The sequence below is a fragment of the Ammodytes marinus genome (assembly GCF_949987685.1).
Source record: "Ammodytes marinus genome assembly, chromosome: 15".
NCBI classification, from domain to species: domain Eukaryota; kingdom Metazoa; phylum Chordata; class Actinopteri; order Uranoscopiformes; family Ammodytidae; genus Ammodytes; species Ammodytes marinus.
Window position 1 is genome coordinate 19899234 of NC_137219.1, and position 23903 is coordinate 19923136.

At 39.8% G+C, this 23903-nt stretch overlaps 1 protein-coding gene across 1 annotated transcript in view; it reads right to left on the bottom strand.

Annotated features, from left to right (window-relative positions):
* The window catches only part of sntg2 (syntrophin, gamma 2), a 108261-nt gene that overhangs the window by 19940 nt on the left and 64418 nt on the right, over positions 1-23903 (bottom strand). Inside the window, exons 9-14 of the mRNA XM_080042002.1 lie at positions 21413-21537; positions 11310-11439; positions 9133-9171; positions 8370-8486; positions 3507-3578; positions 2997-3206 (exon numbers count right to left, since the gene is read on the bottom strand). Of these exons, the coding sequence (XP_079898128.1) occupies positions 2997-3206; positions 3507-3578; positions 8370-8486; positions 9133-9171; positions 11310-11439; positions 21413-21537 (693 nt within the window). The remainder of the gene's footprint in view (positions 1-2996; positions 3207-3506; positions 3579-8369; positions 8487-9132; positions 9172-11309; positions 11440-21412; positions 21538-23903) is intronic.

Below are 23903 nucleotides of genomic sequence, written 5' to 3' on the forward strand. Positions count from 1 at the left end.
CTCAGTGGCTGGTCTCAGACGATCTTGGAGGTGAACCTGCTGGATGTGGAGGTCCTGGGCTGGTGTGGTTACACGTGGTCTGCGGTTGTGAGGCCGGTTGGATGTACTGCCATATTCTCTGAAACGCCTTTGGAGACGGCTTATGGTGGAGAAATGAACATTCAATGCACGAGCAACAGATCTGGTTGACATTCCTGCTGTCAGCATGCCAATTGCACGCTCCCTCAATGTTTGTGGCATCTGTGGCATTTTGCTGTGAGACAAAACTGCACATTTCAGGGTGGCCTTTTATTGTGGACAGTCTAAGGCACACCTGTGCACTAATCATGATGTCAGATCAGCATCTTGATGTGGCACACCTGTGAGGTGGGATGGATTATCTCAGCAAAGCAGAAGTGCTCACTATCACACATTTAGACAGATTTGTGAACAATGTTTGAGAGAAATGGTAATATTGTGTATCTGGAATGAATTTTAGATCTTTAAGTCCATCTCATGAAAAATGGGAGCAAAAACAAAAGTGTTGCGTTTATATTTTTGTTGAGTATAATATAGCCCAATATCACAAATATTAATTTTCCCCAGACGACTTCACAATCTGTTCAGCATGCAACACCAATAGTCCTTAGACCCTCCGTTCAGATTCACACCCTCAGCTACAGAGTCTAAATGTGCTGTATATATGAATGACATAATTAACCATAATCAAGTCCTCGCAGATATATCTTGCCAATCCTAGGCAAAATTGATAGCATTACTGTGATGTAATATTTAATACCTATCATAGGCTATCAACGTTGCTGGATTCCCTGCGGTGTGTTTTAACATACCTGCATAAGGAATAATGAACGGCAAGTCATAGGGGGAATCTTTCAAATAAATTAAACTTATTGCACTTGATACTACTGTATTGCCAGGAGGTATTTCACAGTTGTATTCAGTAGAACTAGTATGTAAGTAGCATTGGAGTATCCGAGTGATCCGACTAGCCATGAAAAAACATTTCACACAGGCATCAACCAATCAAAACTTAGATGCAGACTTACTGGACAATAGTGGAAGTAAATACATCAAATGAAACATATTTGAACTTGAAGACGGCAAAACCTGCAAAACTAAGTTGTGGACTCATCTTCTTTCATTTCATTTCATTTCATTTATTGTTTATTTAGCAGGGACAGTGCACAATATACAATTGAGCCAGATTATAGCCACATGGCTAATTTTCGTCTGTAGTCCCTGGACAGGAATTGGTGTTAAGCTAAAAACAAAAAGGATTAAAATGAATAATAATACAAGAATTTGATAATACAATTAAAAGGTGCCCAATGTGCAAATATAGGCTCACAATATTGCATGACCAAAAAGGCATATCTAGTTAAAAGAATACACCAAAACAAGATGTATAATAAAGTAAACATAAAACACCAAACATGAGATAAATGACTAAAAATGTTCACATCGCTGCCTTGTTTTTAGCCATTTCTTGAGACCTGATTTAAAACTACTGAGTGTGTTGCTTTGCCTAATACCTACAGGAATACTGTTCCATAGCCCTGTTGTTTTTACAGAAAAGGCACTTTGACCAAAAGTGGTCCTTCTAAACACACTTAATGAGTCCCCTCTAGATGATGCTCTTGTTTTGTTTTCTGCTCTACTCAGACTCACAAATTTCTTAAGAGGGGGGGGAGCAAGATCATTTACAATTTTAAAAAATAAACAGCAGTTTGAAAAAGAAATGAAATTGTCCAGACTAAATAAACCATACTTCTGTATGATGGGACAGTGATGGTATAAATTAGATTTTTTGTCCAGAATTTTAAGAGCCTTTTTATAGGATTTGCGAATCAGTGACAGGGCAGTTGTATTTGCTTGGGACCAGGTGGTCAAGCAATATGAGATGTGAGTTAAAATCATTGAGTGGAAGTAAAGTTTCGCTGCCTCTTTCTCTTTACATTTTTCCAATCAGTGTTTTCTTGTTCTGGCTTCTTGATGGACATAGGACACAGCTGCTCCTGAGAATTGCTTAACAATGCGCTAACCGCAAGAGTTGATCACCTTCACACTTTAGAAATATTTGCTTAAGAGCCAATTTAATGGCTCATTGATGTGAGGACTAATTCTTTAGGATACTCCACTGAATGCATTTTAAGTAACAATACCATTTATGGAAAACAGAGCGCTGCCCAGCTTTCTACTTTCAGTTCAATTAATTTCTTAATAAGAAAAATTGAGTGCAACACAGAGCCTAAAATGTGTCCAAAGAAAATACTTTGTCACATGCCACCACTTCTCTCTCATCAAGCATTAAATTGGTAGGAAGGGACAATGCTGATTAAAAGAAAATATATCACACCTACCGTGACTAACTTCAGTTTAAGATACTGTTTTTCACAATAATTATTAGTTGGGCTACTTACTTTTTCCTTCAATATCTAAATCAATCAGTTAATATTGAAACGAGACAAACATGATAAACTGCTCATAAACTGTATTTGTAGATAATGTTTTCGGTTCTATTATAGGCTGTATGTCATCATACAGGTGTATCTACTTTGTGAAGTTAACATCTTTATGAGTTTTGCTGTTGATGAAAACCTTATGATGTTCTATTTTGAGACTTCTATAGAACATAATATATTAGCTGTTATTAGGACTGTCGATGCTTAACTTGTCTGCCTTATAGCTGCCATTCTTTGTCTCATTTATAATGTTTCCATTACATGTAATGTTATGGACAATATACTTTTCTTATCTTAAAACCTAACTTAACGCAAACAAAAAAATTGTGCTGTGCTCCCTATTTCAACAAAAACATCAAACGCTTCATGACACCCTTTGAGGTTGAGAAAAGTTGTTGTGAGAGGCTCACCTGCTTTCAGAACTCCTTTAATCAAAGTGGTATCCTGCATTTTGACAACATCTGAAGCAGGTAGGGCTCTCTAGCTTAGCAACAACAACATAATAAATTCCATGTTGCATATGGAAATACTCACTCGTATTCGCTGCACTTCCAAGAAGACAGCTCTTTGGAAGGATTTCTCCCAGATGGCCAGGTCAGTGGCCAGCTCTACCCTGAAGGTGTGGCTCTGGCCGTGGCCCACCAGAATACTGAAGCACAGCGACTCATTGTCCTGCTGATCCGGCGAATGTTCCAGCCCCAAGTAGAGCCTCGCCTGGAGCCAGCAGTCCTCTGCCATCCACAACTGCAACACACACACACATCTTTATTATTACATGGTGAGGGCATGCTTTAGCTGTATTTCCACTTTTTCCAATGATTAATTTAGTGGGAGGAATGAAGATTGCATTCCTCAATTCTCAGGTTAAATGGAAAAATAAATCGTCATGCACCTTTCCTCAGGTCAATGCTAAAGTTGACCCCCTGAAACACAATTCTATCTGCTAAGGTAGAGGGAAAACAGCCCGCTATATGAGGGATCTGCAGTGATGAAAGTTTGAACAGCCCTGATGCACATCACAGCACAGCCGTGCTCTCAACATACCTTGTGGACCTTGAAAAGAACCTCATAGAGGTTATATGTTGTTTCAGCGTGGCCCCAGTCAGCAGCACTGATCTGTGGACAAGACATCAAGGAATGTGAGATGAAAAAGGCAGCATATCAAAACAAGCATTTTCGCTCCTCCTTACCTTTCTCAGCAAATTCTATTAAAAATAGTAAATGCAAATGAATGCACGAATGACTGCTAGTGTCTGCATTATCCACAAAGACTCGGGTTTCCCGATAGTGTAACAAAAACAGAAAAAATCTGCATACAGTGCTATTGTAGTAGCACAACAACGAGGAAAAGCACAGGAGAGCAGCTCAAAAGGAGGCCACATCACATATGCCTCTTGTAAACAGTGGCAGACATAGTATCCACATCTTCAGTAAATGTACTAATACCACACTGTAAAAATAAACTGTCTTGCATTGGACATTTTACCAGAGTGAAAGTATGTACATATAATCTGTAATCTATCCTTAAATCATCATCTGTGATACATTCATGTCCAAGCATCATTTTACTGTTGAAGCTGGTTGGAGATGGAGCTGATTATAAGATATTTCTTATTAGGACTAAGTCTTTTCCCGCGAATCAATCTCCTGATCGTTTCCTCCATTAATCAATTTGATTGTTGGTTAGTAAAATTTGAGCTTTTAGCTGCTTCAGTTTCAGGGTCCTGGAATTGAACAGAACCTTTGTTAATGTTACAACAACTGTGCTTTTGCTGCAAGTCAGAAATGTCTGCAGTGAAAATGCCTATGAGGCAGGCTCATGGGCGAGTTGAGAAGCTGCAGTTGGTTTCGACAGGGCAGTAATACCAGCAGGACACAGGATGCTTTATAAAAGTCTAAGTAAATTACATTCGGCAGTTGCATACTTATTTATTATGAATATCATGGATATAGAAGGCTGACTTAAGGCTTGACGCAAGTGTGCTGCCATGCCGGTAAATGTACTAAAATAAATTTTACAACGTCCTGTACATGGTCTGACCAGGATTAAAAACGTTAAGACGACAATGATGCAAAAGAAAATCAGACAATAATCATGCAAAAATAGAATAGAAAAAATGTAATAATATAAGATAAAAGCAATGATGATGATTTAAGATATGCTGAAGTAAAAACTTTCTGCTGGTTAGCATTTAGAAGCTTCTTTAAAAAGGTGCACTATGTAACTTTTGGTGTGTCAGAGAAGTGAACATTTTGTATGGTATATTTTCACAACTGAATAAATAAAACTTTCTTCACAAGAAAATGTGATCCCTGTAACACTGTTTGAAGTTAGAAAGCTACCCAGGAAGTTAGTTTGACTGGACTCGTTGACAGTAGCAGGGCCCACTGTTTTGTTTACAAACTTATTCAAGTCTAACATTTGGTTCCATAAAATAAATTTAGTTTCATTTATGGTGATAGAATTATTCAATACTAAGAATTGCATGTAGAGTACATATGTGTCATAAACTGACTGCAGGCTCTGCAAAAGTAAACAAACCCCCCTTCTCCTGAAACTGCATAGTGCACCTTTAAAATACATTTTGAGAAGTGATTTAAAAAGATGTCAATGATCACTGTCACTGAGTTCAGAGCTGAAGGGCCCTGACTGCAAAAGCCTGGTCACCTTTAGTCCTGATCTGAGCCTGTGGTCTGGCTCATTGCAGCAATACAAGTAGGAGCTGAACCATGAAGTTTCACACAGATAAAAGAAAAGAGATGGCAAAAGCAACAGAGTTTAAAATGAATGACGTTGTAAAGGCTTGCAGCATGGTACACCGAGGAGCAGTGGGCACATCATTAAACAGCATGCGCACTAACTGAGACCGACAGGAGGCTACTTAGTAGATATTGTGTTCCAGGGCATGTTTTATTAAAAGCACATGCACTAATGCAGCCCCGGTACACATTCAAGTCCTCTCTACCTCAGGGATATTGGCTACCGTCGTATTTCAACAAAAGCCGGAGGACAGGCCTGGCCTTTTTACAACCCACCAGGTGCGTGAGGCTTTACAGTTCAAGGAAACTGAATTTCAACTACTCCACAATACATCCATTATGTTAAATGCAGTCCGTTAAAATGATGGCTGAAGACTTCACTCACTTACACCTCTTCAACATGATTTGTTGGTCCCATTTGATTGGCCTGCATCAAGGTCACTGCTCTACATTCAGATACATTTCACAGCAGCTCCCAGGCCATAGTCATATCCCTTTTTTGTTAAAGCTAACAGCCACCAAAAATAAATGTATAAGCTTGCCTTAACTTCAGAGAGACTCAAGTCTACTGAACTACTTTGCCTGAAGCATGTTCATCTTAAACGAGACATCAGTGACATTCCCTGCTGCATTTACATAGCTTCTATAACCATATATTGTTCACTAAGGCCATTTCCGTATTTTAACACATGCATGTTAATTCACTTGTGTCTGTCAAATAAAAAAACAACAATACTTTGGAGACCTTTGAGAGAAAGCAGGGATCACCAACAGAGCTGTTCAATTACCAGTGGTGATTTTCTCGGTATGCCCTTAGCAGAGCGAAAGGCAGCCCTCCCCCACACTAGGCCAGATTGATGGTATCAACAGGCTCAGTTTAAGAGTGTCTGCTAAAACAAGACCACACTCTTGTCCCTGTCATGGAAACAAACAGCTGGAGTGACCAGCTCTTATCTCACACACAGTTTCCATGTAGGAGAGGGGATTGCCGATATGGTTCATTCGGACAGCCAGGTAATATGCTCCATAGAGAAAGGCATCTGTGAGCCAGTCCTCAGTAAAGTCGAAAATATATAACTGGAGATGCAATGCGTTGGTCTACAGCAGGCACTTAATCCATGCTCACATATGTTAAGCATGAATACGTGTTCGAGATGAGATCAAGCAACTTATTCCCTCCCATGAGGCTGCCGTCACTGGCATGTCATTGGGCAGGCCAAACGAATAGACTGCCTGACCAGAAATAGCTGGTCCAACCTGTTAGCTCTACCATTGCCACAGAACGCATGAGAGAAGAGCATGATCCATCCAACTGGTATAGTTGGATATTTTGGTAAAATGTGCTTAACGAGCTCCAGGGCCACTGTGTGGGGACCAGTTTGTGAGAGCAATAAAGAGAGAGTTTTGTGAAGCTGATAGGCTTAATTAACTTTGTGTCAACTCATTTGGCAATGGGGTGAATGTAACAGACATTCATTTATTTGAAATAGTTACACAATGTAGCTTTAAGAGCATGTTAAAAGGTGAATCTGCACTGTAAGTATCATCACATCACTTAGAGAACTGAAATTCAGCTTGGAGGGCCTCCATTGTCACATTCCCGTCATCACAGGGTTCCTCTTACGAGGCAAGGTTTTTAAATTGTGACAGTTTATAGAACCTTGAAATGGGAGAAGGGCCAAACGCACAGGCTGAGGTCTGACCTCAATGTTCAGTGTTGAAGGTAATTGAAGCCCTTTTGTAGGCTTTCAAATTTAGCAGACAAAAAAACAGGCACAGGTCTTCAAAGCACAAGAGGTGAGCCACAGTAGCTTGTCAAACACTGTTAAAGGGGTGAGGAAAGCTCTCCATCAGGAGGCAGGACCTGGCCAACGGAGAATGAACAGCTCATAATGTGCACAGTACACCTCGCCTTTGCACTGCAAATCCCAGCATAAATGTGATTAACCTGCCTAAACACTCGCCAAATGAAGTAGGAAGATGAAAGAGGCACATTTTGCGCTACAGTGGTTTTTATACTAATTGGATAAAAGAGCTTATGTCGTATCGCAGACAAACACGGCCCAAAAAGGCGGCGCTACCCTTTGTTCTCTGGCCCTGGCAGTCAAGCAGAAACACTTTTAAGCTGACACTGGACCTGTATTAAATATCCTCTAAATCGCCCACTTCTGACTCATCTCAGACCATGTGTCGAAAGGCAACACTTCATAAAGTTTTTTTTATTGCAGAATAGATTTAATTTAGGTAACATCCCGTGTCTCGGAGGTCTCCTGAAAAAGCTAACCTTAAAACGATTTAATTATAGTAGGTGTCAGTGGAGGTATTAAGTATCTTATTGTTCGTAAAAACCTGCAGACTTGGCTTTCCCAACCCCTGGCAAGATCCCACATTGTGAGCCCACTGAGTATTCCTTTGGCAAAAAAACTGGCCAAATGTAAAGATAATGAATATTTGATGTATACTGCCTACCAAATGCTATAGTCTAAAAATATAAGCACTGGCATAAGCTAAAAGAAGAAGAAGAGGAATGCATTAGGCTCATTGCAAGTACTCGTTAGATGTTTTATAAATGTGTGTAAGTATTTTATTAAGGGGCATTAATTATTGTGACTGTTTTTACTTTGGTGACGAGCTTAATGTACTGCAACACCATTGTCACAGAGGGGAACACCGTTTCGAATGTCAGCTAGGATAAAATGCATATGCAACCGGCAAGAGGGATTTGGCTGAAACTATCAATGAGATAGTGTTACATTAAAAGGATGTTTAGCGGACTTCCTAAACATAGAATGAGCTAGTTTTACTGATTAATACATAAATACACTTCATTAAATAAAAAAATATATATTAAAACACTTGTCTCCCCTTTAGACTGTTCTGAAATCAGCTGGTATAGAGTCTGGCTGTTACAAAAACCTTCAAGGTCGAGCAGGCGAACAGTTGGACATGTCATTGTGGCTGAGCTGAATCTACTAAATGTATTCATCATTCGAAGGTTTTTGAGTGTAAGCTATTTGGGGAAAGGTGAAATGTTTTTTAGACATTGCAGAAAACCATTTCCAAACAGGGTTCAAAGAGAAGCATGTCTTTGAAATTGTTCATAGAGAAATTCACGAGAGGCTGGAAAAATGATAAAACGTTAATTACCGGGGGACTTCTGAAGATATGAAAATATGGTCCTCTCAGGGCCAGGAACTTGAATGCTGAAGGTCTACCAGCGGCGCTACCCTCTGGGCTTTCACACGCCCAACCCATGTGAATGATCTGTGGAGATGTATAGGATGACATTTTACACAATTTTACTAAATGATGAAAAGGGAAAATATACATAATTTAAATCTGTACTTCAATCCTCAACCAACAGAGCCGAATAACAGATGTGTACAGTCAAAGGGACCGAGCTTAAGAACTCTCTGCATGCTTTCCTCTAGAAAGCATATCTGTACTGTATATACGGCTTCATCTGCTCCATTCACTTCTTAAATCTTGTGATGAACAATTGGTTACTACACGCTGGGCATAAATCCTTCCTAATTTGACTCAAACTGATGGCACTTCTCAGCCCATCTGATCGATGAAATGATGCAAGATGTTTCCACACAGTTCATTGGCCTATAGATTCGTCCCGGCGTGCTGCCGTTGTCTGAACATGATGCAATTTTTATTCAACACACTTTGCAATCCAACTCTTAAACACTTGCGGCAAAGAAAGTTGGAGAGGAAAGCTATGAGTAGGGATTTCAAACCAAATAGACATATGGGGAGTCGGTGTTTGCAGTCTGTATCTCTACTAGCACAATCGGATAAAGCCGTCACTGTAACTGTCAGCAGTTGCTTGAGGCAATTTTGTATGTGGTGACAAAAACTATTTTTTGGACTGGTATTTGGAGTTAGGACAGTGTCACCATACCTGGTCATCCGAAGAGCAGTATTTGTTGACGATCTTTATCTAAAAGAGAAATTAAAATAGACCATCAGCGATGCCTACAATAACAACAACCAATTGAACATGTTATATTACATAAAGGATGTTGACCTATTTAAAAACCTGGAAATTAAACCACTGACATATTCATAGCACAAAAATCATCACAAGCTATCTGCACACATTTTCTTCTCCTTGACGTCTGCAGGTAAAAATTAAATAAAAATAAAAACAAATTAGGTACATTTTGTGTATCCAATCTTTGTGTATAAATCTGCTCATTACTTCCAATTGAAGGACGCAAGTTACATCATTGTTTATTGAGATGTAAAATTGAATGCCATTCTAAAATTCTAAAATGTGTGTGTTCAAATAACATTGTAGTAATGAGATTTCAAACTTGAATGACAAACAGTGCATCAACTGCCAGTACAGAATTAACTGAGAACGCATATTTAACTAATTCCATCTTTTCACACAGTAGCATGTAGATATATCTTGCTAATCAACTAGAACTCACAATAAGTGATGCAAAGGTAATGGCTAAATGATTATACAGTGTAATATTATATAAGCAGTTTTTCCTTCAATTAAAGGTTTCACAGTTAAAGCCAATTCAACCATCAAGACATCCTAAAACTGTTACACATTTTGGTTAACTAGTTTTCTATAAAATGCAGCAACCATCGGTGTTCAGGCCATTGTAAAGTGATATAAGGTGCTGGACAACTAGATAAAACATTGAGGCTCCAAGAAAATGAAAAGTTAGGGGGGAAAAAACAATTTTACGTTTTACAATGTGTATTTGAGGTAATTTAACAAGGAAACGTATAAAGATAAAAGGCCCAACGAAGGAATATGACACAGCCATCAAAGAAATGAAAGCAAACGTATCTCACAGGCTGTTCCAAAATGTTGGGCACTTTTCTTTGGAGGGAAATGTTATTGTTCAGCCGGGGGAAAAAAATGTTGCGAAACACTTTCACATTGAAAGGACCCCTGTGGTGTCAGAATATTACACTCAGTATGATGGCTGCTCCTGTTTCGCTTCACCGCGGTTACAAACTGAGGGGGAAACATTTTCACCCAAAATCCTAACTTTATTAGGGACAGTAACAAGCTGCCCAATTCTTTCAATTTTAGCCTCTCTAAAAGAACATCAAACAGCACCAAGTTATTTTCCACCATGCCAGATGACAGTCATCCACATTGAAAAACACACAAGCGACCCCCACGGGTGTCACAGTGTGTATTTAGGGGTTGAAGGTCATTAAAAGAAAAGTTCCGCTCTCTCCCAAAGCGGGCACACAATTACATCCTGATTGGCCATTTAGCAATCAAACTCCATGTCTGTAATTAGGTGACGAAGGCATAAATTAATCACACTTTTTATAAATGCAGCTGTGCAAGTAGACGAGCCGACAGTACGTCTGCATCCTCCTTACAAAAAAGTGCATAGCATCATCAGTGCGACAATCAAAGTGAAATAGGAGGAAATGAGAGAGAGAGAGAGAGAGAGAGAGAGAGAGAGAGAGAGAGAGAGAGAGAGAGAGAGAGAGAGAGAGAGAGAAGTACCAATGGCGCAATGACTACTTAGCAGTCATTAATTAGGTATGATAGAGCCTCGTTTTTGTCAGCAGAGGGGGAGAGCTGCCCCTGTTACTCAATTAGTGCTGGTCTATTAAAACCATGCAACAATGTGGTCTATGTGGCAGTGAAAATACAATTAACAAATGTGGGCAAAATCTACATTTGAAATCTTAATATGGTTTAAATGTTTTCTTTATTGTAGGTGTCAGTGGGATGATTATATCAGACTATAAGTGGATAATAGAATCCAACTAACTGGTTGACCTTTTGACACTCCATTAATTAAATCTGCCTATTTGAAACTAATTAATTATTCCAATACAATGTAAAACCTAGGTTTTATCAAATAATATAATAATATTATCTAAGTATAATTAAAAAACTGTAAAATCTGTCCAAAAACAACTGCATTTCACAATGTCATGTCAGTGATTATGCTTGAATTATTCTCTTTTCTAAGTTGTTGGGTGTCATAAGAGTTCATACACATTTATATTCAGAATGATCACAGTTTTCTTCCAATTAGAAGAAAAATATCTAACCCAGCCTCTAATGCTTGGAGGTGGACTTACATTCTCCTGTGTCAAGTCATTGATATTTGTAGATATTGCTTGGAGCCAGTCTGTGCTTTCTGCTGCAGTGCAGAATTGAAGAATACTAGTGCTGGCTCCATCCAAGGCAAATACTTCAAAACAGTTGGACCTGGAGGAGAGCAGAGGTCAGAATTAGACAGGAGAGGTGCAGACCATTGAAAGTAATATTGAAGCGTATGATAAGAGATGGCGTAGGTAGATGGAGCTTTCAGTTCATTCTGCCAATTCGCTTCTGGATGTAAGACTTGTAACTTCATTATCAAAAGAGCTTCTTTAAAATAGCTTCTTGATGGGCTTATGAAACACAAATTACGAAAATGTCTTTACAACCGCTGATAAGGAGAAGCACTTGACCTTCAGTATATACTATGAGGTTGTCAGTCATATGAGTAGACTCTTTTTCTACAATCAAGTCCTTTCTGTGGTAATGTTACAAGTTAATTTGATGTCCCAACAAGATAATCAAAATTATCTAAAGGCTGCATTTAAAAAAGGGATTGTGGAAATGTGTCCTCGGTTGTCTTTACAGAATGGAATGGGAATGCACAGAGATAAATTTAACTGATGTTTGGCTGAGTTAAAGAAGTAGTTCAGCATTTTGGGAATCATGCACATACTGCTCCTGATATCTGCCTACCAGCCAGACTATTTCTTGGCCCAGAGCAGTTGCCAGGCAACCAGCGGAGACTCCAGACTCCCTGGAAAACCGACTGAAATGAAAACTAACCTTTTACGATGAGGTTTTTCCTACAGATGAAACAAACAAGCCCTAAAGTGTCAATGAGTGAGCTTTAGATGTAAGTGGATTTTGATACATGTGGACAGAGCCAAGTTAGCAGTCTCAATATTTCCGATATACTGGAGTCTAACGGACCATTCTCTGTGGGATGAAATCTCCCTTTTTTTAACTGAACTGAGAAAAGCACCCAGCATGACACCCTCAAATGGGCTAGGAGATGACAAAATACTACACTTTGCAGTTCAGATTTAAAAAACTAGCCCTCAAAAAGGATTAGAAATAACAAATGGAGGATGTTTTTTGGTGCATATTTTGGATTCCATCATCTCCTGGGGGTGCCCCGAGGTTAAGCGCAGTGCTCTTGTACTAACACAATTACATTTCTGAGTAGATGGGGGGATGATGAGGTCATCTGAGAGCGGTTTCGCTCTTCAGCAGAATGTGATACTTTTTGACATTTAATTTCAGTGCATTATCACAAAGCGGAGACTTTTTCAAGCCTCGGAGATAGTTGTCACCAAACATGGAAGCAGTTTTACGTGATTGGTTAAGCAATCTAATTTGTCGGAGCGGAGAGAATGCAACATTAGGGTAAAGCATTTATGAAGGCGTGAAGAAAAATGTTGAACATTATAGAGGTGCACACGAGGAGCAGGGCAATTATGTGGAGGTACGTGAGGTGAAGGTCGATAAACACAGAAACAATAGAAGACATCGAATTCACAGGATGGAGAGGGAAATCTCCTAAGAAGGCCCCAAAACCAAACAGTGCTCCCTCGCTCCAACACACAAAGCAGTTCCTCGAGGTTAGATGTTACCAAGTCAGCATTCCTAACAAGTCCTCTGGTGAGCATGACTTTCATACCGTCTCTGCAATAGGCTTGTTAAAATCTTATGTTCGGCTGCCTGTGTACTGACCCAGTGGCTCTCCGGGGGCGATTTCCACGCAGCTTAAATGTCTTTTTTGATTTAACAAGGGAGAAAATGTTCTCTGCGTCTCCATGTCTGACCCAAATTAGATTTACCCCTGTGATTCGTACGTAATAAAAAGCATCAGTAAAAGATGTCCAGAAATCTATCTTGAATGAATCTTGCAAACCAGCAAGGCCAAAACATCTCTCTCTCAGGGTGGCACTACAGAGGTAAAGTGAGCAACTGATGAAATGACAGATTACAGAGGGTGCTTTCCAATACCCATACTTTCCTGCTATTTTAGTATGGTAGAAAAGGGTTTAGGATTTCCCAATACATGATGTCAAATGCAGTTTTGGTGTCGGACGAACTACTACATCCGGTAGCAATTTGTAGTGTTGCAAGCTTTTTTGGCAGTTCTGACCCACAATCCCCAGTGCAGCAAATACAAGTATGTCCCAATTGTACGCACACTGCATGCATCCGCAGTATGTAGTATACTTAAAAGAAAGAGTAAGTGATTTGGACCGTGGGGAGAATCTACCGCATATCAGTAGAGCCCTTCCAATGAATGCAAAACCTTTTGAGAGCATGCAGTAACTGGGGACATGTGAGAAGGGATGATGTGCAATGAATGGAAAGCACCAACAAGATAGACTCTAATCAAAGCAACAAACGGCTGGCGAATCAATGTATGTAGAACAGAACCTCTGTCGGAAGGAGCTGCCAAAGCCCGCTTCCACTTTCAGTGAACAGGGCCGAAATCCTCACGATAGGTAGCCCCTAGGGAGAGTGTGATGATTCTTCTCATGCATCTGCACCAATTCCCAGTGGTACAATCTATTGTGCCTTACCTGCTGACTAGGCAGCAATTAATCCATCGAGAGGTATCCCTCCAGTCAACATACAGAAAGACGCATGAAGAATATAGTATAGGGAAAAGGTGTATTTGAAAAGGGACCCAATCATTAAGTTATAGTGCGAATGGCAATGAGAAGGAGAGTGCGCACATTTCTACTGATTAGTGAGGCGGGGAAATATGCATGCAGGCTTTGGGGCATTTATTTTTCAGCATAATTAAATCACAAGAACATGTTTGCTTTTGATTTTCCTACCAAGAAAATGCACAGACGTTAAGGGCACACTGATCGTGGGACTGGATCATCAAAGTCTTATATTATGTTGTTTTAATTGAGTCATTACAATGTAACTGATGGACAAGATTACTATGCAACTGGGGCCGTATTCACAAAACATTTTAAGGCTAAGAGTAGGTCCTAACGTGCTGATTTAGGAGTAACTCTCAAAAATAAGGGGCGTTTCACTCCTAATTTTAGGACTCCTAACTTTTTAAGATAAGTGTAATTCACAAAGCATTTTAGCGCTAAAACTAGCTCCTAAATCTATGAAAAGCTAGGAGTCCTCGAGAGGACTCCTAAGTCACTAAGAGTAATTCACAGACAACCATTTGATGGTGTTTTGGAGAGATTTAATGCTAGTGAGCTTTATAAAAGGAACCTTAATAGCTGTAAGGGGTTAATGATCTTAGTAAAGCTATATTTAGAAAGTATAGACACATTTATATTTATTGAATTTATATAAAAAAAAAATTATTAAGTTCCTTTTCCTGCAGTTGCTTTGGGTTTACAATGCACTGAAAGTTACTGTTGGTGTCACGTTTGGGTTTAATTTCCTACTAGAGGCCTATATGTGGCACTTCGCAGCATCTCCTCCGTTGCTCTCCCACAGTGTTTCTATCATAAATTCACTCTTAGCTCTCATTCCCTCTCAGCCAATCACTGTGGGCATAGAAGGTATGAACATGACATCATCCATAGCAACAGGGTCAACACCGCCCTCTAGTCTTCGCTTAGGAGTCCCTCCCATTCCTTAGTAAAAGTTGCTCTTATCAGCATTGTGAATAGGTTTTAAGAAATTACTCCTTACTAAGAACTTTAAGTGCTCCTTAGGAGTACTCTTAGTGCTAAGATAAAATGTTTTGTGAATACGGCCCCTGATGTCCAAGTCAGGTAGGAAAAGTCCTTTGATTTGCAAGTTTCCTTTCCTTTCAGATGCATCTATTTTGACAAAATAAAAAAATAAATCTGACAATGCCTCACTGAAAGACCCTGACACTGTAGTCTTGCCAGGAAAATATGTGAAAAGGAAGCTATCCATGTGGCCTTGTGTTCAAGCTCAATTCCCCAAGTCCCCTCACGGAGCATTTTAAATTGGGTAATCGAGAGAAAAACTTTGAGAAAATCTATTTGTCACCCCAACCGGGAGCATATACACGCTATGTACTAGCAAGAATCACTGGGACATTGTAGAACCGTCTAGACACAAAAATATATTCTGCAGAGTCAGCGTCTGAATAAGATGAGGACAGAAAACACCTTCCCGTCCACACTTATGGGAGCTCCTCATTGTTTGACCTGGGAGTTGTAATAGAGACCACATCTGACACTCTCCAATAGGGAATGATGTATTCAATGTACGTAGCATGAACCTTAGCCTGGTTGCTGACAGAACAATAAATGTACACGCTTTATTCAAAAGACGCTGTTCTACCAGCGACTCGTGTCATGAATGTCCTTACACCCTTGTTTTGTTGTAGAAGAGCTTTTAGGGGAGATTGAATGAGAATGGATGGTGAAGCCAACTTAATAAGCCCTATTAGCATGCTCTATTTTGGATTTTCATTGCCCAATCAGAACCAGGACCTCCAGACACCTGAAGAGCTGTTTACCTAGGGTGAACACTCAACAACCCGTCCTAGTTCCCTCTTCATACTGTGACCATCCACAGCTAATGCACATGTTAAAATCAGGTGTCATGATGGATAAAATGCAAAGAATGGAGATTATTATCTGTGGAAAACCACATTTGAGAAAAAATGACCTTCTGGAACTGAAATCCAAAAAGGTCCAATAAAGACTTTTATTATTAAGAGTAAATGTTCATTTGCCAGTTATCTAAGAGAAAATACCATAACAGTCCTATCTGTGATTAAAATATATTAAGATTTAGTCAACAGATCTAATGTTTGTGCAGCAGAGGTTGATTTCCAGACTGTGCTATCAGTGAGTCAGCAATATTATTTTGGAAGCTGATCATAACGTAGGTTTATGAAGATGATAAATTATCCAACTGAAAAAAAACAGCAACTCTGACCATGTTCCTTTGAGATCTCCCTTTAACCCCTGTTATTATCCACACCTACCTGATCTGTATTTGTGCATTCTGTTATGTCGGCCATGTTTTGTAGAGTAAACTCTGATATTGACATGCATTCTGACCCCAGGGCTACTTATCGATTAAAGTATGCTATTCCTGATTGAGCACTGGATAATAAGTTGAGTGTGACTTAGCTTCAAAGCTTCTATAAATGTTTTGCTCTGCACTAACCAACCGTTAAACTGTTGGATTTACTTTAATTTAACAGAATTGGTATTACAGGATTGCTGCCAAATACAGCCTAGAGCCAAATAATAATTGCTTACTGAAGTATCGGAGTACAACTCAGACAGTGATGTGCAACTGTTGAATAAAGGTAGTTTTACTGTGGACTGATCTAGTGATACAATAGTAGACCAAAAAACATAGTTATGTTACTTTACGGATATACAGGTCCTTCTCATATAATTAGCATATTGTGATAAAGTTGATTATTTTCTATAATGTAATGATAATAATTGAACTTTCATATATTTTAGATTCATTGCACACCAACTGAAATATTTCAGGTCTTTTGTTGTTTTAATACTGATGATTTTGGCATACAGCTCATGAAAACCCAAAATTCCTATCTCAAAAAATTAGCATATCATGAAAAGGTACTCTAAACGAGCTCTTAACCTAATCATCTCAATCAACTAATTAACTCTAAACACCTGCAAAAGATTCCTGAGGCTTTTAAAAACTCCCAGCCTGGTTCATTACTCAAAACCGCAATCATGGGTAAGACTGCCGACCTGACTGCTGTCCAGAAGGCCATCAGTGACACCCTCAAGCAAGAGGGTAAGACACAGAAAGACATTTCTGAGCGAATAGGCTGTTCCCAGAGGGCTGTATCAAGGCACCTCAGTGGGAAGTCTGTGGGAAGGAAAAAGTGTGGCAGAAAACGCTGCACAACCAGAAGAGGTGACCGGACCCTGAGGAGGATTGTGGAGAAGGGCCAATTCCAGACCTTGGGGGACCTGCGGAAGCAGTGGACTGAGTCTGGAGTAGAAACATCCAGAGCCACCGTGCACAGGCGTGTGCAGGAAATGGGCTACAGGTGCCGCATTCCCCAGGTCAAGCCACTTTTGAACCAGAAACAGCGGCAGAAGCGCCTGACCTGGGCTACAGAGAAGCAGCACTGGACTGTTGCTCAGTGGTCCAAAGTACTTTTTTCGGATGAAAGCAAATTTTGAATGTCATTCGGAAATCAAGGTGCCAGGGTCTTGAGGAAGACTGGGGAGAAGGAAATGCCAAAATGCCTGAAGTCCAGTGTCAAGTACCCACAGTCAGTGATGGTCTGGGGTGCCATGTCAGCTGCTGGTGTTTGTCCACTGTGTTTTATCAAAGGCAGGGTCAATGCAGCTAGCTATCAGGAGATTTTGGAGCACTTCATGCTTCCATCTGCTGAAAAGCTTTATGGAGATGAAGATTTCATTTTTCGACAAGACCTGGCACCTGCTCACAGTGCCAAAACCACTGGTAAATGGTTTACTGACCATGGTATTACTGTGCTCAATTGGCCTGCCAACTCTCCTGACCTGAACCCCATAGAGAATCTGTGGGATATTGTGAAGAGGAAGTTGAGAGACACCAGACCCAACACTGTGGATGAGCTTAAGGCCGCTATCGAAGCATCCTGGGCCTCCATAACACCTCAGCAGTGCCACAGGCTGATTGCCTCCATGCCACGCCGCATTGAAGCAGTCATTTCTGCGAAAGGATTCCTGACCAAGTATTGAGTGCATAACTGAACATAATTATTTGAAGGTTGACTTTTTTGTATTAAAAACAGTTTTCTTTTATTGGTCGGATGAAATATGCTAATTTTTTGAGATAGGGATTTTTGGTTTTTCTTTACTTTTTTGCCAAAATCATCAATATTAAAACAATAAAAGGCTTGAACTACTTCAGTTGTGTGTAATGAATCTAAAATATATGAAAGTCTAATGTTTATCAGTACATTACAGAAAATATTGAACTTTATCACAATATGCTAATTATATGAGAAGGACCTGTATGTTTTGATTCCAAGTTTTTGTATTGATCATTTTGTAATATGGCTGTTTTGAATCTACAGTATCTCACAAAAGTGAGTACACCCCTCACATTTCTTCAAATATTTCATTAAATCTTTTCATGGGACCACACTGCAGAAATTACACTTTGATACAATGTAAAGTAGGAAGTGTACAACTTATATAACAGTGTAAATTTACTGTCCCCTCAAAATAACTCAACACACAGCCATCAATGTCTAAAGTGCTGGCAACAAAAGTGAGTACACCCCTAAATGAAAATGTCCAAATTGGGCCCAAAGTGTCAATATTTTGTGTGGCCACCATTATTTTCCAGCACTGCCTTAATCCTCTTGGGCCTGGAGTTCACCAGAGCTTCACAGTTTGCCACCGGAATACTCTTCCACTGATTCATGGTGACATCAAGGAGCTGTTGGATATTAGAGACCCTGCGCTCCTTCTCCACCTTCCGTTTGAGGATACCCCAAAGATGCTCAATAGGGTTTAGGTCTGGAGACATCCTTGGCCAGTCCATAACATTTACCCTCAGCTTCTTTAGCAAGGCAGTGGTCATCTTGGAGGTGTGTTTGGGGTCGTTATCATGTTGGAATACTGCTATGCGGCCCAGTTTACGAAGGGAGGGGATCAAGCTCTGCTTCAATATGTCGCAGTACATGTTGCCATTGAATGAACTGTAGCTCCCCAGTGCTGGCAGCACTCATGCGGCCCCAGACCATGACACTCCCACCACCATGCTTGACTGCAGGTAAGACACACTTGTCTTTGTACTCCTCACCTGGTTGCCGCCCCATACACTTGACACCATCTGAACCAAATAAGTTTATCTTGGTCTCATCAGACCACAGAGATGTTTCTAGTGATCCATGTCCTTAGTCTGCTTGTCTTCAGCAAACTGTTTGTGGGCTTTCTTGCGCATCATTTTTATAAAAGGTTTCCTTCTGGGACAACTGCCATGCAGACCAGTATGATGCAGAGTGCGGCATATGGTCTGAGCACTGACAGGTTGACCCCCTACCCCTTCAAGCCCTGCAGCAATGCTGGCAGCACTCATACATCTATTTTCCAAAGCCAACCTCTGTATATGACGCTGAGCATGTGCACTCAACCTTCGTAAACTGGGCTGCAGGGCAGTATTGCAACATGATAACGACCCCAAACACACCTCCAAGACGACCACTGCCTTGCTAAAGAAGCTGAGGGTAGAGGTGATAGACTGGCCAAGCATGTCTCCAGACCTAAACCCCATTGAGCATCTTTGGGGCATCCTCAAACGGGAGATGGAGAAGCGCAGGGTCTCTAATATCCACCACCTCCGTGATGTTGTCATGAATGAATGGAAGAGGATTCTAGTGGCAACCTGTGAAGCTCTGGTGAACTCCATGCCCAAGAGGGTTAAGGCAGTGCTGGAAAATAATGGTGGCCACACACAATATTGACACTTTGGGCCCAATTTGGAAATTTTCATTTAGGGGTGTACTCACTTTTGTTGTCAGCACTTTAGACATTAATGGCTGTGTGTTGAGTTATTTTGAGGGGACAGTAAATTTACACTGTTATATAAGCTGTACACTTCCTACTTTACATTCTATCAAAGTGTCATTTCTTCAGTGTTGTCCCATGAAAAGATATAGTGAAATATTTGAAGAAATGTGAGGGGTGTACTCACTTTTGTGAGATAGTTCTTTTATGTTTCACTGCTATACGTCATACAATTAAAGTCAATTCAAACCATGTTGGCCGATTTATCTATGATCATGGATGATAATGTAATTAAGGAATGATAGAGGATGCTTTTATGAGAGATGATTTTATGAAAACTATTTAAGAATGTAAATATGATGGATGATGATGTTATGGATGAAGAGATGATGATAGATGATAAATGCTATTATAATAGTTACTAAAATGATCAATGATCTATCATTTGCTTGGATCCCTCCCCTGTTTTCTCCTATATTCTAAGATCACAGAAGGCCTTGAGTGAAACAGATGTGAAACACTGTTTGGATGCTTAGGTTTAAGAACCATCCCTTGATGAAGTGTTAATGAGCTAGAGCTGCTGCTGAACACAAGGTTCAACCTTTATGGATGGGAGGACAGTTTCTCATAGAGCCTGGGATTTTTCCCTTATCATTGGCAGTGTCCCATGACTTGAAATGGATAATACCAAATAAGGTGCCCTATAAACAAGTTAAATACCCATTTTTAATTAACTCTGCAGTTCCATTTTTTTAATCATTATGTATATACAATTCTTGAATTATGCAACAAGACACTGAAGAGTAAGAGAAGTCTGCTCAGCAATATAGTGCAAAAAAGGATAAGGACGCTGACCAAGGTTTATAATTTCCAATTTGAATAAAAAAAACTCATTAGAAAATATTAAATTACATATTTGAATTCCATAGGTGCTCAGACCATACAAACTTAAAAACATGGTAAACTTTTGGCAATAAGCTTTGATTCAGCCTAGGAAAGTTAGATGGATATAAAGTATGGTAAATGTAATTATGTAAAGCAATCTCCTCCTGTCAGACAAAATAACAAGTCTGTATTTAATGTCTGTCATTACTGAACAACACACACATAGGAGTGAGCAGTTATCAGTCATACTTACACCTCCAAAAAGACTTAACAAAGCACATGAATGTGTGAAACTGACAGAAAACAAAATACAATGCATTTCACAATCATAACCCTGAAAAAATTGTTGATACAGCCTGGAAAAAATTAATGATGGAATAACAGAATGCCATTGCATGCCATACAGGATCTGTATGTTATAACGGCTGAATGTTAGTAGCACTTCCTGTCATTTCTTTTTAAACAATACCTTTTTTTTTTACCCACCAGAGTTTGAAAATAAAAACTTTTGAGTGTAAAAGGCTTCCAAGGAAAAACCACTGTCGAACGACAACAGTGCACGTGAAAAATCGATAGGAATAGGACAAATGAATAAATGCATTTACAAGTTCGACCCGTGTTCTCACAGTCACACCCCCTGTGCCAGAGCCTCACAGCTGCGTTGACCTTTTAAGCCGTTTCTGCCCGTGCATAGATATTGGCATTAACATCCTCATGCCTAAATGAAGAGTGCTTGCTAAGCCAACAACTGCGCTCAATGGACTGTGTGCACCTCGGAGGTGAATTGTATCACGCTGGATTACCCTTACCTTAATTTATCCGTGCCAGCTTTGTACCTGGAGACTCTGGCCATCAACAGGGGCAGGCAGACGGCATCCAACCAGCGCTTCTCATACTTTGGTTCATTAGCTGAGGGCGACGGGGGAGATGTAGCCTGTGTGGAATACATTGAAAATACAATTACTTTCTTTTCCAGTGCCCAAAGTCATTTTGATCATTGACGATTTGGATGCAACACTCACACAATTTATATGCGCAATAAAAGCCCTTAATCCAGTTGATCAGCTACACAGTATGTAACCATATAAATGAAGTACTTTAAAAAGGACCTGCCACTGTGTCAACCCAGAAGATCTTCTTGCTACCCATCTCACCTGAGATCACAGAATCGCTTTCCCAAACACATTACAAACAGTAGCATTTTATTCTCAATGTGGGTAATTATCAAATGTACTGTAATTAAGTCTTTAATTGCACACTTGACACCTCTGTCAGAAGGAGATAGCTAGATTATTTTCTTCAGTCAAGAGTGGATATTTCAAAAGTTCAACTTCCCTTACGTATTTACAACTTTAATAAACATTATGATCTTGGAAACAGACAGTAGGAAGATTTAGATCATGCATCAAATAAGTGACTATTCGATTTGATGGCTAGCTGGCTGGCAGCTATGATAAATATTGCTCATTTACCCCATTCTTCAAGCAAAAACATTGTTGCTTTATCAATCTGACATTACAAGACGCAAGACATCTACACACTCCACACACACTATAACTTAGGATCAATCAAATATATGTTATCTCATTTCTGGTTCTCAAATGTGAAGATTTGATGTATGGGTCCACAGGAAATGCTACCAAATTGGGCAAAGATGGACAGACAGAAAACAACTCTGACATGATGAAACTAGTTTGGATACAATCTCAACTGCAAATGTTGTGCTGTCATGTCGGGGAAAAATACACTTGCCGTTTGAATTGATGGATACACATTAATCTCGGCAGCTGTTTGTCTCCGTGAGCTATTTTAAATGGATTTTGAAAACAGTGAGCCCGCAGTAAGTGCAGTACTTCTGACTGTGGCAAAAATACACAGGTGCATTCAGGATTTTCATCAGCATTGATGAGGGTGAGAAATAAAATGAAATAGCAGCTTAAAGATGCCGGGATTATAGCAATAATAATGATGTTAATGCAGGATTGAAACAACTTTGTAATGGGTACTTCCTGATGGTGGCAATATAAATGGTGACAAGCAGTTTCATTTTACAGCAATCCATCATCACTATTGTGGTCAACACTTTGTTTCCCACATTAGCCATTTACTGTTGAGAATAGGAAGGAGTGGAAACATTGTCTAATAGGCCACACATTTGTTTAGCACCTTTCAACAACAACGCAAACCAAAGTGCTTCATATAAGACATAAAAGGCATCAAGTCGAGGTATCAAATAGACACAAGCCAATAAAAAACAAACCAAAATGGGATTGATAAGAATTAAAACAAGGCAAAATACAAGATTCATCTGTATTGATCCATTAAAGCCTATTTTAGACAGAACATAAATGACAGCTACAGGGCAGTGCAATATATGAATAATTAGTCTCCAAATTTAACTCAGTAAAATGCAGTAGCATCCAGAAAAGTCCTTTACCCTGATTTAGATGAGCAGAGTTTGAGCTGAAAGTTTGCTGGGGGGTTGGTCCAAATACAGACGGGTGACAGATCAAAAGGAAAAACCGGAATAAATTAGTGGCTAAAAGACCCCTCAGCTGGCAAGTGTTTTAACAGGAACAGGGGACTCAAGTAACGCCTGCATTTTGAAAGATCTCAGTATACTGTATTTAGTCAGAAATCACGGTCCACAGTACACATTTGATGACTGTGATGCTCATTCATTAGTGCGATATGTAAAAGAAAAAACAGATTTGCAACTCTTCCTCAGGGACTAAGAAGACGTGATCAGACTGTCAGCAAGAACAGTTCGTTAACAATTACATCGAACAGCTGCCATGCTAACTCACTTATCACAAAGACAAATGCACATAATGAGTTTAGTGGAACAACACTGGTCTACAGAGATGTGGATAAAGGTATATATTCTGATGAGTCATCCTTCACCATATTCTCCACAAGTGGGCGAATGAATGAGTGGCATAAAGCAAGAGAATAGCTTTTTGCTGGCATGGTTTGGGTCAATTGTACCCTTACAGAGAACTGTCAGTGTAAATCAATGAAGTTGTTCTGAGTGATCACCGTTATCCTATGATGCAACATTTATTTCCTGATGGAAGTGTTCTCTTCCAAGGGGACAGGAAATGGAAAATCATTTGTTATGGGCTGTGTCGTTAGCATAGCAAAGGTATTTTGGACGTTTCCACCTTTAATTTGATAGTTCTGTGCAAAGTGGAAATGGGGAGAGAGAGGGAGACTGACATGCAACAAAGGCCACCGCCTGGAATCGAACCAGACGTTGCACTTTAATTGCATGCGTGGTTACCACTCAGCAACCATGTC